Source organism: Sinohyriopsis cumingii, chromosome 6 (assembly GCF_028554795.1).
Source record: "Sinohyriopsis cumingii isolate HCF-2022 chromosome 6, ASM2855479v2, whole genome shotgun sequence".
Taxonomy (NCBI): Eukaryota; Metazoa; Mollusca; class Bivalvia; order Unionida; family Unionidae; genus Sinohyriopsis; species Sinohyriopsis cumingii.
Window position 1 is genome coordinate 126,232,391 of NC_142966.1, and position 15,332 is coordinate 126,247,722.

General features: G+C 36.3%; 1 protein-coding gene across 1 annotated transcript in view; it reads left to right on the plus strand.

Annotated features, from left to right (window-relative positions):
- LOC149797904 (PAN2-PAN3 deadenylation complex subunit pan3-like) overlaps nt 1-15,332 on the plus strand; it is an 83,348-nt gene that overhangs the window by 45,070 nt on the left and 22,946 nt on the right. The window contains exons 11-13 of the mRNA XM_089962946.1: nt 630-770; nt 4,191-4,347; nt 9,051-9,138. Of these exons, the coding sequence (XP_089819072.1) occupies nt 630-770; nt 4,191-4,347; nt 9,051-9,138 (386 nt within the window). The remainder of the gene's footprint in view (nt 1-629; nt 771-4,190; nt 4,348-9,050; nt 9,139-15,332) is intronic.

Genomic DNA, 15,332 nt, shown 5'->3' on the forward strand with positions numbered 1-15,332 from the left:
ACAATTACCTTGGGGTCAGGGTCCCAGTCATAAAAACTTTACATTCAGCATTGGGTTGAAGTTTTTGCATTGGCTGACAATTCCTGAACATGTTGATACATTATGATCATTCATGGCATTAAACATTGTGAAGCAAAGACAATTCAGTGTATGACATATTAGCTGTATGACTTTTGACTGAAGGTTACAGTCAGAAAATTTGCCCTACAGTTTGCTTTTCATTTGCTTATAATTCCTAAAATTGTTTTGCTTCACATTTGGATGAATCATGATGAAACTAAGACTTGTTCATTATGTAACCTGCATTCTCAACCGATTGAGGTCAAGGTCACTGTCTTAGGTATTTTTTTTTTCTTTCATAAGCTTAGATTTTCAAAACTTTAATGGATTTTGTTCATATATTGAATAAATCATTAGAAAGTTGACTATGTGATATGTTCACTTAGTCTTTTGACCTTAGTAACGGTCACATTTTACATCAAAACTTTGATTGTGTACTTATTTTATTGTTTGGCATGACTTTGGTATGAATCCTAGAGTAGACTCTGGGAATCATAAAATTTAAACAGTACTGTTATGCTTTCCTTTTATAGCAATAGTATTTGTGTATGATTTCTTCCCTTTTATAGCAATAGTATTTGTGTATGATTTCTTCCCTGGTGCTGAGACACTGCTGTCCCGTCACTTTAATCAACAAGGTCCACAGATGAATGGCTATAACAGCTCCTATCAGATGGAGGGTTCAGCACGACCATTCAGTGCAGGAAAAGGTATGTTTAAATTACAATTTTTAATTCTGTTTAGCATAAAGTTTCATGCCTTGATTAGAATTTAGAATTTTGGTTTCAGTCCTAAACTTTGTTACTTTGAAATAACCCAGTTAATTTTGAAAATCTTTCCTGAAATAAGCATGAACTTACCATGTGAGTTGGTTAGGTTTGATAAATATATGCTCTGCTACAAAAGCGAGGGGACATAAAAGTACCATTAAAAAAAAAACATTCTGTTGTCAGTCCATTCCTTCATCTGATCATCAGTTTATGCACATGCTTTTGAATGCTCCACTTCCAACATTTTTAATTTGATTTTAAACAACTTTGCTGTGAAGCTTTATCCATTAAAGGCTCAAAAGATTGAAATGATTATGGGCACATTTGACTTTCTTTCTAAGAGTTATTGCCCTTTTCAGACTTAAAATAGGCATCTTAATAGCTTTTAAACACCATAGCATTCCCATGTTTAGATTAATTTTCTTGAAATACAAATTTTTTGTGACCTTTCTTCTTGACATGGGTTAGTGTGGACGTTATCTTTTGGAACTAACTGTTGCCCATGGGTTAGTGTGGACCCTATCTTTTGGAACTAACTATTGCCCATGGGTTAGTGTGGACCCTATCTTTTGGAACTAACTATTGCCCATGGTTTGGTGTGGACCCTATCTTTTGGAACTAACTATTGCCCATGGGTTAGTGTGGACCCTATCTTTTGGAACTAACTATTGGCCATGGTTTGGTGTGGACCCTATCTTTGCAACTAACTATTGCCCATGATCAGCTCTGAATAAACATGTTGGTGACTTTTGAACACTCTTGCAGTCCCATTTAATGTTGGATTCCAGCCAGACTAGCAGTGAAGCTTCTCTTAAACAAGGCATTGAAAGACCAGATGTTACAGATTCATGGCTTATGTGTACTCACTTTAAATTAAAGCAAATTGCCTAACTAGGTCTCAGATGTGTTAAATAATAATTAACATGTTGACAATATTGTAATGAGTTATAGCCCTTGAACAGTTTAGAAAAGCATTTTACTTGCTTGTAGTATTTACACATTTTATTTGATTTCAAGCAGATTGGCTATTAAAAATCTTTTAGCAAGGCCTTGGGTTAGTGATTTTTGTGTTATTGTATGAAGTTTATGGCACATGATCAACTTGGAATAGACATTTTACTGGCTTATAACAGATTTAGTTTTATTATCAGATTTTGACCTTATTTTACAATGTTCTGACCTTTGATTGCCATAGATACCAATGTCAAGAAATACTTTGGCCATATTTTACAAAGCTTTTGCCTTTGATTAATTTAGTACACCTCTGTAGTGCATGAAGAATACAGTATTTTAATTTTAATTAAATTATTTTTTTGTAGTGGGGGAGCAATGACCATGATAATGGAAACTTCTTGTTTATTTTGTAAAGCGGTTTCCATGGTGAATGGTATCCATGACCTGGTTGTTACAGAGACAAATTTGCATGGTGTTATAATTGAAAGAAAGTTATTTCAGAGTGCTATATCTCCATTGACAATATAAACTAGATTATAAGTGCAGAACAACTGCAAACTTTACAGACCCAGATATGTCATTGCATAATGGGCTAGTAGATCTTATCTCTGAATAATCAGGATCTGTGTTGTTTGTAGTTGGACTTGACTTCCAAGTGAGTGTGTATATATATATATATATATATATATATATATATATATATATATATATATAGTTCAGCTGCAAAGTCTGATAAATGGTGTGTGGATATAGGTTTTATAAGTATAGTTATGTCTTTCTCTCTTTGTTGAATGGTTGTGTATGTGGCAGAAAGTAACCAGAGTCACTGACAGAATGGTCTTGATACTCATCTGGAAACTTCATATGTCATATACCAGGGTTCTGTCTTTGATTGGCACACAATTTAGAAAGTGTACATCCACTGCTGTATCCCCCATTTTGTTTCATGGCTTGAGCATGATGAGTTCTGCCATTATTTTGCAATGAAACCAGTACCCTGACCGCATGTTGAGACGAAATGGAAACAGAATATGGCAATGAGTACAGATTAATTGTTTATTATTATTATTATTGCTTATATACAGTATATTTTAGAAGATGAAATGGCATATAATGGAAAATGTGATATGAGATTAGGTAGGGTTCCTCACCAGTAAACCCAAATATGTGATGTTTATTGTTGGGGCCTGTTTCTAGTTTTTGTTTTTCAAATCAACGAAAGAGTTGCAAGTCGGTCTTGCTTAACTAAAATTCTTGGTTGGTTTTTGAGCAGCACTTTATTTGGCTATGTCATGCTGAGGAAATATGAGCTATGTGCCTTTCCCAAGGACATGCCAAAGCAAGCAAATTCTGGACGAGGATCAAATCTGCAGCCCAAATTCACTAAACACAAATAAAATATCATCATGACAAATTATTAAAAAGAGGCAACTGCACCAGTTTATCTTCAAATCATGAAAAACATAATCTATTGCATTTGGAAAAATTTTTTTATTTTGTTTTTTTTTTGTTTCTTCAAGACAAATATGTAAGACAACACTAGACATAGGTTTGTCCATACATTTGCATAAACATGATGGTTATACTCATATACCTGTTTAATCAAATCATTTTATATTTAAAATGGTTATAGAATGTTAAGGGTAACAGGCACAAAATTCTTTGTTTGGATTTGCCAAGAATTTGTATTAGCAAGGGTTTGGATAAGACAGAATTCAGTACTATATATGCCCTTTTTTAGCTCACCTGGCCATAAGGCCCTGCATCAACAGTGTCTTGTTACCACTACACACTCCATATTTTCTCATATGATTTCAATTAAACTTGGAATAAGGGCTTGTATCATCAAAATCTCAGATGAATTCAGTAATGAGCAAGATCCACACAAACTAATGAGATAAACTTGCCTCTGATTGGTTAACCTTTTTACTACTATGGAGACCATATTTTTTATCTGATTTTGATCAGACCTGGAATGTATGCTTGTATCATTTACGATCTCAGATGGGTTCAGTAATAAGGGAGCTTCTCACATATTGATGAGGTAATCTTGCATCAGACTGGCTGATCTTATTACCACTCTGTAGGCAGCATTTCTGATGTTATTTTTGTCAGACTTGCAATATGGGCTTTTATCAGTAAGATCTTGTGTTCTGATCTTGAATGACTTAATTTGTGAGTAAGGGACTATTTATATTAATTGTACCTGTATCTTTTGAAAGAATATTTTATTAGACAGTCCTATAATAGGTAGAATTGACATTATCTGAACTTTAGGAGATAGTTTATATACGCTGTGTTCTTACAATATTACATATGTATGTTTATTGAAATGGTCAGCTGGTAAATTAGGTAGGCTGGACAAGTGATGTCATACCCACTTGTGCCTCTTGTTTGTCTGTACAGGTCAAAATGGTCCACGGCAGCATGCAGGACTGCTTGCAGAGAGTCTGATATGGGCATATGTGGTTCAGTTGAGCTCAGCACTGAGGGCTATTCATGCTGCTGGCCTATCATGCAGAACTCTTGATCCCTCCAAGATTATCATATACAGTAAAGCAAGGTATGTTTTCAGTACGACTTCATTCATTTGGGTTGTTGCTTCATCCAGATTACAAGTTTGACCCCAGCATGCAGATTTCTTTATTGTAAATTCATTTTCTTCTTCAGATGCATTCCCCAATCACAATAATATAAGGATATAAGCCCTCATATAGACAGAGGGCAATAACTTTTGCCATTTGTCACCATTGGGTGTTGCAAGTTTTAAGCTTGCTTCCATATAACAGCCTTGTAAAAGATACCTCCCATCAATCCAAGCCAAATTTGGGTTAAATTCAAACTGCCCTTTCAGAAGTTTGGATTTATTTGGATTAATATTCTTTCCTAAATAGGTGGAAATATTGGTTGAATTTTCAAATGATTTTGTAAACAAAACTTCCTCTTTCTTGACCTCATGCATGTTGTTATTCATGGTTTCATGCACACTGCTTATTTCTCAGTCATCCTACTAGTAACGGGTGTTGTTTTAGCTACTTTTAACATGTTGCACCATTAGTTTATACATTTTTTGTGTGTTTTGTTTTATCTTGTAGCTTTAGTGAAACCTGCCGACAAATTGTAATTAAAGCAATAAGTTAAAGGCTAAGGAAGCACACACGAGTCGAGTCATGCCTTGCATGTACAGAATATACTTTGTCAGTAACATGCAGTGTGTGCACCTTATGGTCAGAGAATGTTAGACTGGCAAAAGCTGGCAAAGGCAAAGAAAAAGGGATGATGAGGACCCAAAATGTTCAAATTCTTACAAGTAATTATGACACATGATGAATTACACTAATTTACAGACAGCACTGGTAATGTACACCCCCCACCCCCCACCCCAAGCATGTCTGAGCTCTGCCTTTGGACCTGCAAGTATGGGCACAAGTGGTTTTTAATAGCTCCAGTTTACCCATTTTTTACTACCAAATTGCCATCCAGAGCTGTCAACAATCATCCAAGTAATTTAGCTGTCCTTTCCTCCGACCATCTCAATCAGTGGCTCATACTGAAAGATCCATCCATCTTGCCCAGCCTACAGTTTCATCTGTCAAAAATTACAGAGATCATAATGATAGATTTATCTGTCCCATGGCTACAGTTACAGTTACAGGGATCTTAGTGATAGATTTTATCTGTCGTGTCAGGTGTAAGCCTACACCAGCACATTATGACAGGGATTTTGGTGATTGATCTGTCCATCCAGCGATGCCCACATATATATAGGGATATATCTTCTCCTATATCCCTAAATGGAAGCATACCTTGAACAGGAGATGTAATTTAGTGAGTGTGGAGATACTCCTGAACAGCATCCCCACTATGATCCATCCTTGGAGAGGTCAGCATTTAGTCTTAAGGCTGCCATCAGGGATATATATTAGATGTTCTTGGACTTAGAATTGCCTCTGACCCCTACTATCATGCATGATTAAAATGTTAAAGCATTGGTTGATATCGGCACTGAGGAAATCTCCATCCTACCAGCTGCTTCCCCAGTCAACAAAAATCAACGATATTAATGATAGGCTGTCTGGTTCTTTACACATTTCATCACCTATCATACTGAACTCTCGAATTTAGATAAAAATATATGGGGCGTATAACTTGTCTGCCCACATTTTTAAAAGTTTATTTTAAATGAAAGTGATTCTTGCGACCTAGGAGTGGGTTTGGAATTTTGTCACCATGTCCTTGCTCGATTTGGCCTCCTGAACAATTTTCTTACTGGGGAAGATTTGGTCAGTTAACATGCCTGTGAGTTGACACCCCAAATAATCCTGAATTACTTGTTTTTTTACAGAGCAGCTCACAGTTACGTGGTGAATATGTTGATTGTGTATGCCAATCCTGACTTGATATAATCTAGCTTTTCCATTTGGCTCACCTTTGTTGTTTGTGGGAAAATTTTGAAGAAGATTGGAGGTTGCAGGTAATTCAAGAACTACCCCTGCAACTTGCCATGCTAGCTATATTCTCACTTTAAAATCCAGCCAACCCTGCCACAGCAGAGGGTCAGTAGATGAACCAAGCAGAAGGGATCTTTTTTTCCTAAATGCTGTTCACATCTTAATGCTCACACAGCGTATGGACAGTCTTCTGGGGTTGGGTGGTCAGACTCTCAAAATTCTGATTTTGTGGGATCATCCTATAGCCACAAAATAAATGGGTGATCCAGATTAGTTCAGTTGGGCTTTGAATTTCATTTATCCAACCTCGACATCTTTCTTCCACTCCCTTTCTAATGGATATGCCATCAGATTAAAAGGACAAAATTCTTCAGTAGGGTATGCAGTCGCTTATCAACAAATGGGTGGTGGAGATTGTACATTGAGCACAAAGACTGGGGTTCTATTCTTGGCTGTTCCATAACAAAAAAGGTCAACAGCAAGTTGAGGCCAATCATAGACTTCAGTTACCTCAACAGATTCATTCTTCCACTGAGGTCAAGATAGAGATGGCAAGATCTATATGACTCTCCACCAAAAGGGATGAGTATGCCATCAGTCTAGATTTCACAGATGTCTACTTGCATGTCCAATTCACCTGGTGTCGTGAATGTTTCTTCAGTTTGCTTACAGCGACAAAGTTTGCCATTTATGGACTGCGTCACACACTGTTCTGTGTTACTTTATCTGTGGCAACAGGGGGTAACTCGACAATCTCCTACAAAAACATGGTAAGTTCTGTTCTCAAGGTCAAAAGCTATCTTTTATCCCATTTGAATCATCTGTTTTCTTGTGAATTGGGTCAGATAAGAATCCAGTCATCACCCATCACAGAACTTTTTTGTCTGCATTTGCATGAAGTTTTTAACAAATCTCAGTTTTGTACATCCCATGTTTGCATTATGTAGATTGTCAAATTCTATTATTTTACTTGAAATGACTGTGTAATCAATACATTTCCACATTAGTGACTAGTCGGCTCATTTTAGTGTGATGTAAAGCAAACATTAAGCCTAGTGTTGGTCAAGGGAGGTAATGCAGTGGGTAATTTTGAACTAAATTCCTCTTCATTACTTTTTAATGGTCAATTTTAAGACTTCATGATTCGGAATAAATTTTAACAGATACATTTATTTTTAATAATGTCCTACAAACAAAGATGAAAAATATACAGGTTCAAGATTTTCTTCATAATTTATCTTTAATAATTTCTGCATTAAAATTCCTGTTTAAAATGGTTGCTATGGACTACAAAATGTGTCAGAAAGGTAAGCCATGTGATCAGTGCTTACAGTCTGGTTTGTTGTTTAAAGGTATGTTAGCAATTAAAGATGACTGTTAATGCAAAGGACAAAATAGAATAGGAGCCAGTCTGGACTGTTCTTTATTGTCTGAGTCTTGCTTCTTGCACAAGATAAACTTTGAAAAAGTGGAAAGTGTAAGGGAGGTTGCTTATGGTGTTTTGAATAGCAGTGATGTAAACTTAGCAACTTTATGACAGATTTGTTCTTCCTTTCCCAGCTGTATTTGCAAAAGAATTAACCTGTCACTAGAGCCTAAATAACCATGTCACTAAAGCCTGTATAACCACACCCCATCACTAGAGCCTAGATAACCCCATCACTAGAGCCTAGATGACCCCATCACTAGAGCCTAGATAATCCCATCACTAGAGCCTGGATAATCCCATCACTAGAGCCTGGATAATCCCATCACTAGAGCCTAGATAACCCCATCACTGGACCCTAGATGATCCCATCACTAGAGCCTGGATAATCCCATCACTAGAGCCTGGATAATCCCATCACTAGAGCCTAGATAACCCCATCACTAGAGCCTAGATGACCCCATCACTAGAGCGTTGATAACCCCATCACTAGAGCCTAGATAACCCCATCACTAGAGCCTAGATAATCCCATCACTAGAGCCTGGATAATCCCATCACTAGATCCTGGATAATCCCATCACTAGAGCCTAGATAACGCCATCACTAGAGCCTAGATGACCCCATCACTAGAGCCTAGATGACCCCATCACTAGAGCCTAGATAACCCCATCACTAGAGCCTGGATAATCCCATCACTAGAGCCTAGATAACCCCATCACTGGACCCTAGATGATCCCATCACTAGAGCCTGGATAATCCCATCACTAGAGCCTAGATAACCCCATCACTAGAGCCTAGATGACCCCATCACTAGAGTGTTGATAACCCCATCACTAGAGCCTAGATAACCCCATCACTAGAGCCTAGATAATCCGATCACTAGATCCTGGATAATCCCATCACTAGATCCTGGATAATCCCATCACTAGAGCCTAGATAACCCCATCACTAGAGCCTAGATGACCCCATCACTAGAGCCTAGATGACCCCATCACTAGAGCCTTGATAACCCCATCACTAGAGCCTTGATAACCCCATCACTAGAGCCTAGATAACCCCATCACTAGAGCCTAGATAATCCCATCAATAGAACCTGGATAATCCCATCACTAGATCCTGGATAATCCCATCACTAGACCCTAGATAACTCCATCACTAGAGCCTTTGGTGTAGCTACAATTGTATAATGACTTTTACTTGGCCAGAAATAGTATTGGTCAGAAACAGAATAGTCAGCAACCCATTGGAATTAGCAATATATTAGTAATTGACTGACATGTGGCAGAGTCAACAATTTTGTAATTATCATGTCTTTATGCATTATACTTAAAGTTTTTCATTCATAATTTTGAAAATATTTGCTAATACAAGATTTTTTTCTTCTTCAGATTACGACTCAACTGTGTTGGAATATTTGATGTATTAATGTTTGACAGCAATCAGAACAATCCAATGGCATTGACACATCACTATCAGGTGAGATTATTGATACATCACTATCAGGTGAAATAATTGACATATCACTATCAGGTGAGATAATTACCAGAATTTGAAACTTTACTGTATATACTCCTAAATCAAGCCCAACTGCAAACAATGTTAACCTTGATTTGCCATTCAATAATACACTGGTAGTTCAGGTTTTTTTAATAATTAAAATGATTACTCCCTTGTATGACAATTACTGCTAAAAATTGAAGAAAAAAAATGACTTCATTAAAACCACTCAACAGAATATGACCAAAAGAATCCTGGCATAGAGGGTTTTCTGTTTTATACAAATGATACCAATAACTGCTATAAAAAATATTTAAACAGACTTGAATCATATTTGGCATCTTTGCTTGAACTCCTTTCAGATTTATACAGGTGATGCAGTGTAACCATCAGATAATGTTGCCATTATTTGATTTAGAAAAGCATTTGCAATATTTTTATCTAAAATAAACAGAATCGGACCAACTTTGATACAAATGTCCTGGCCTTTTAATATGGGAATAATAATGCTGAGGTGCCAGTCACTATGGATGAAGAAACAGTACTTGAGAAACCTTAAAACAGTTGTCTTCCTAACATCTGTAATCAATTTTAAAAGCATCCAACCAACCCAGATATCTGCTGGGCCAGCTGCTCTTGAATTTGGCTGTAAAGGAGATATGGCCAAGTGAGTGATGTCAGATCCAGTTGGGTCTCTTACTAATAACTGTAGCTAAAATAATAAAATATGTTCTGAATTCTCAATAGTTCAAATGTAAAATATGATTGAGTTTTGAAAATAAATACTGTTTGATTTCAGACAGATTTTACCTTTCCTCTCTGTTGGAAACCTCATCTTGAATTGGACCTGTCTTTCCATGCATCTGTCTGTCCTGAGAAGCTTGTTATCAAGACTGCACAAAACCCACTAAATTAAGACAAATTAGATTAGGCAGGCATATTTGTAAACTTGTATGGAAGACCTTTTTAGATATTTTGGCCATTACAGCAATAGTTTTGTTTCTTTAAACATAATTTGAAGCCTTTTGATTTGGATTGTTTTGACCCAAATCTTGTTTACATGATGAAACATTATAAGAAATGCCTCAGGTAGATAATGAAATTAAGTAATCATGTTGGCATGCATATGCTAGTTAACTGTTTGGATTTTAATACTAATAATTATTTATAATATTATTTAAAACATTATGATAGTTAATATGACCATGAATAGCAATATTTTGGGAGTTCTTCGACTTGATGATATGTAATTTAGTATCATTTCAACCCTGAAGCTGTGGTGGCTTAGTGGTAGGCGTGCCTGATCTGTGATGGAAGCAGTGTGGGTTCAAATCCTACCATCAGATCTGCCTCGGTTGACCACCATGGTGTGTTCATGGACAAGGCACTTTACTCCAGTAACCTACTTGTGTTCTTGTGCTGTATATCACAAAAAAGCGAAAACAAGTTTAACTTGAAAAGCTGTTAGTATTTTCAATACTTTTATTGTTAGAGTTACTGCTTTTTAAAACTTTGAGTGTAATTGTCAACCAATTACTGCCCCAGTAGCCTGCCATAATGAATGAATAATAGTATATTTTTTGGCCATGCATCTCTCCATCTAACTCTGTTACCAGTTTCATTTCTACACAATATCTTGAGTTATTCACATCGAAAATTATCAAACTTTCTTGCCAAGTTTAAGAAAAAGGCAAAGGTCAAGGTCACTGATTGAAACAAGAAAAATGGCTTTAGCACAATTACTAGAGTTTACCATCAACAGTTACCCAACTTTGTGGGATTGTTTACACGTAGAGTTAGGTAGAACTCTATTAATTTTGAGGTCCAAGCACTGTCACTGACTGAAAGGAGAAAAATGGGTTCTGCACAATAATTTTAGTTCTACTCCACCTGTAGGTGCCAAACTTGGTTGATTTTTGAAAGAGTTATGCTCTTTTTTTAATTACAACTGGATGCAGAATATGATATTTTGATTGCAGCTCTTTTAGTTTTTTATGGATTGCTGTGTAACAATTCATAGTAAGGTCATTGTCAAAAAAGGTCCATAATTCTTCTGCTAGTTGTGAGTATAATGATGCCCTTTTTTTACTATGATTTTATCTATATCAGGTTGTATGGATTTTATGTATGAGAGGTGGGGGTATATTTATATAAGTACATTGCTCAAAACTCATTTTTTAACCCCCTTGCCCAAAGTAGTATTTAATTTAAATTATGCATTTTAATTGCAGTTACACATTTACCAGTAATTATTGCTTCCTAAATATTTTCCATGTCTCTTTTCCTGGCACTAGTCCCCAATCCAAAATCACAATTTCAGACATGCCAACCCTCCTGTTTTTGTGGGAGACTCCCTGAATTCAACTGCACCTCCCGCACTGTAATTTCTTTCTCCAAAGAAAAATCAGGAAAAATTTGTTTCATTTAACAAAAAATGTTCTGGAAATTCCCCAGCATATAAGACCAAAAGTGTGCAGAAGTTCTTTGAAAAACATGCAAACTTAAATCCACATATTTGGTGATCTCTTCTACAATGTCTAAAAGAAAGGGAGATTTGGAAAGTAAAAAAAAAAATAAAAAAATTCTTTCCAAGCTTTTTATAGCCTGGAATTTCCTTGCCTGGCTCAAAGGAAGTGATAAACATACAGCATTTTGCAAGCCAGGCAATTGATGTTGCTGTGTTGCCAGTGGCGGGCGTGATGATTGTCGTCGACATCTCCAGTCACAAAAGTAAGTTTTTTAATCTTACTGCTTATTTTTATGGCCTTAATTGTATGCTGCCAATTGTAATTTGAGTGTCGGCATCAAAATTATGATTATCTTTAGCAAAATTAGGATACACAAATAGATCAGTTAAATCAGGTACAGTTGAATAAACGACAATTGAATCGATACATATGCAGATAATACAATTACTAAGACTTCATTATTATTATATTTCTAATTTAGCCGTATACCCGAAAATGTACTTTAACAGTTTAGGTTTATCAGCTCTTTCATAAGAACTACATCTACTTTCCTAAGATATGTAGTAAGATAGGGAAGAGAAACAAATATTTAACTGTGCCTGAAGTTAAAACAAAAGTAAGAAACATTAAATGCAATTCATTTTTGTGAATGAATGCAATTTATATTTTGTTATCTTTTGTTTCTGAGTCAGTATTTTAAATTTCATGTACTTTATTTCACAGTCACTTAACATCTGCACAGACAAAGAGAAACACCCTGGAATGCTGAAGCCCAATTCATCAGCTGCCAAGGACCAATCTTGGGTGAAGATTCATGAGATCAGAGATAGCATGAGTCAAGCAAAATTTGGACTTCTTGCCAAAGTGATGAGCCACATTGCCATCCCTCACAGCAATGCATCCTGTGAAAAAATATTTAGTTTTGTGAGGAAGAATAGGACTGACTTCAGGAGCATTATGAAAACTGAGACACTAGAAAGTCTTCCTGTTGTTAAACAAGAAGGTATTGTTTACTCAGAGAGACAGTTTGACAGAGTTATGCTTTAAAGATGCAAAGGAGCAACAACCATGTCTCTCCAGGAGTAGTGTTATTTGATGTTCTTCACTGTTCAGTTTTGTTCAGTCTGTTATTTATATATTGTTATTTATTATCTAAAAATAAACCATTTTAGAAATGAATTAGTATATGTTTATTTAAAAACCGTTCACTTTTTGTAAATGTGTTTAACATGTTTCTCCCTTAATGAAATCCTCCCTGCAGTAATTGAAATCTAGGCAGGTTCTAGCACCTTCTCATTGTTGGAAAGTTGCCAGATATATAAGAGGGGTCGTTGGTTCATTCTGTTGTACAAAAATCACCCATTCCAGCAAGGTCAATGGGTCCTCTTTCCAAACATTTCAATCAGGTACCTCAGTAAAACTGTCAGACCCATTTTAAAACTTTGCCACCCATCTTTTACACAAAGAAGTGGCTGGACAGGGAAAGGGAGGACATCACTGATCACACCCCCTTCCATAAGGAGGCAGGAAGTTGGCTTTAGGGAGTCAAACCTGATCCTACCAAGCCCCTTTCTTCTTGACATCACAGTAAATGCATGACTGACTGTTTTCAGAGGCTTGGCCAGCCTTCACAAATCATGCATGGGTCATTTCCGTAAAGAAGGAGGGTTCCTTACTTCACTTCTTTGACTCCCAACCTCTTTTAAAAACACTCCACCCCCCAATTGTTTGGGTCCACCAGTCCCAGCTGGTATCCTTAAGAGAAGAGGCTTACATCCTTGTAAGAAAGGGCATATTAGAGAGGTTGAGAAAGATGCAAAGTCTTAGATTTTATAACCATCTCTTTCTAGTTTAAAAATACGGGAGGGTAAAAGTTGAAACTCTTTATCAATCTTTTTTCTTGAAACAAGTCACACATGGAAGTGTTTCATGATGTCAGGAATGCCATCAGCTAAAATAACTGGGTGGTCTCCAAAAATCCCTAGGATGCCCACCTTCACATCCATTTCTTCCCTTCCCACATGAAATTCCTGCATTTTTTTCTCAGACATGAAATATTTAAATTTGGGGCCCTTCCCACTGGCTATGCCTCAACCCTCGGGGCCCTTTTAAGGATACTGTATATGTTGGGACACCATTAATTTTTATTAAAAAATTGCGCACTATGTTCTGGGACAGTTTTTTTTTTCGAGTCTTAAGTTGTGGGACAAATTTTGAATCATTCAAAAATTACACATCGGAAAATGCACTGCAACTGAAATTTTATTTTTAAAAATATAAATCTGTGTACATGAGAAAACTCTTTAATCCACTACAGCAGCATCCCATCAACACAACCCTTCTCCTGCACACATACGATCCATTCTTTCAGTGCATGAATATATTTTTTAGCATTCTCTTACCGTGAAATTTTTTTTAGAGGCAACACATCACCTGAAGCAGAAACTGCAAGGACTAAAGTCTGACTTTTTTTTCAAATCTGCACCAGTCTTGCTTATTCTCACACTCTTGACCCTGATCTTATCATCAGTCCGTGATGTTAATGATCATATTGTCTGTGAAATTATCTGCTTCTCTTCTGGCATTCACAAATTTATCAAAAGATTTTATTTTCTCCAAATATTCTGATATTCTGGGTGGTGTTGGGTCATCGATGTCCGTGCATGAGGCATTATATTGTGTCACTTTAAACATTGTTTCATTGTTTCAATTTATTTTCAAAATTTTCATGATTACTGGTGAAAAGGAACCAAAGATGGCTTCCATATCTCGGATGTCTTTGTATATTCAAATAAAATATTAAAAAACAATCGGCACCCTTAAAAGAATTTGCTTTGATATCCTTTTTTAAAAAATGGCTTCAGAGTTTCCGAAGTCAGCTTACTTTGTAATAAACATAACCTTTGTGTTTGATATCCAGTTGGTAAGTTCAAAGAAGGAGTTCAGTGCTCGCTGCCAGTTATGTTTATTCACCACCGGGGCTTCTGTGTGCTTGGCATCTAAAGTTACAATTAATACTAAGAAGCAAAAATTGGCACCCTTAAAAGAATCCATAGTCTGTTTCTGATGTCGGCTTGCATTGCAATAAAACAACCTTTGTTATGATATCCTTTAAAAAAGAAAAAGTAACTAAAGTTGGCTTTTGAGGTCGGCTTGGTTTGTAGTAAAATATAACCTTTGTCTTTCAAAGAAGGAGTTTACTGCTTGCTGCCAGTTATTTATTCACCACCAGGGCTTCTATGTGCTTGGCATCTGTAGTAATAATTAATACAAAGGAGCATTGATGTCTGCGGGGAAATAGTAATGATACTTTTGTAACCTGTGCAAAATGATTGTCACTTACACTCAAGGGAATGTATTCAAATAATGATTTTTATTTGCAAGATACTGTCATACAGAAGACCTGGATATAATTCAGTTTTGATTATTTTGCACCTAACACCGTGTTATGCGTGATAGACAGTTGTCTTGAAGATATTGGTTAATTATTTCCCTCTTGTTTGCGATTTTGTTGGATCCGGTTTTCAGTCGGATAAGATATTCAAACTTTTGAGCACAACCAAACACAATTTGTTTCTCAATGTTCATGTCAATAAGCAACATGTGTTATCGGACATACACAATGCATGCTACAGTATGGAAGCCTACGCTACATATATGGATTTCGTGGATATATTTTATTCTTTAATGCTCATGTTGAAGAAA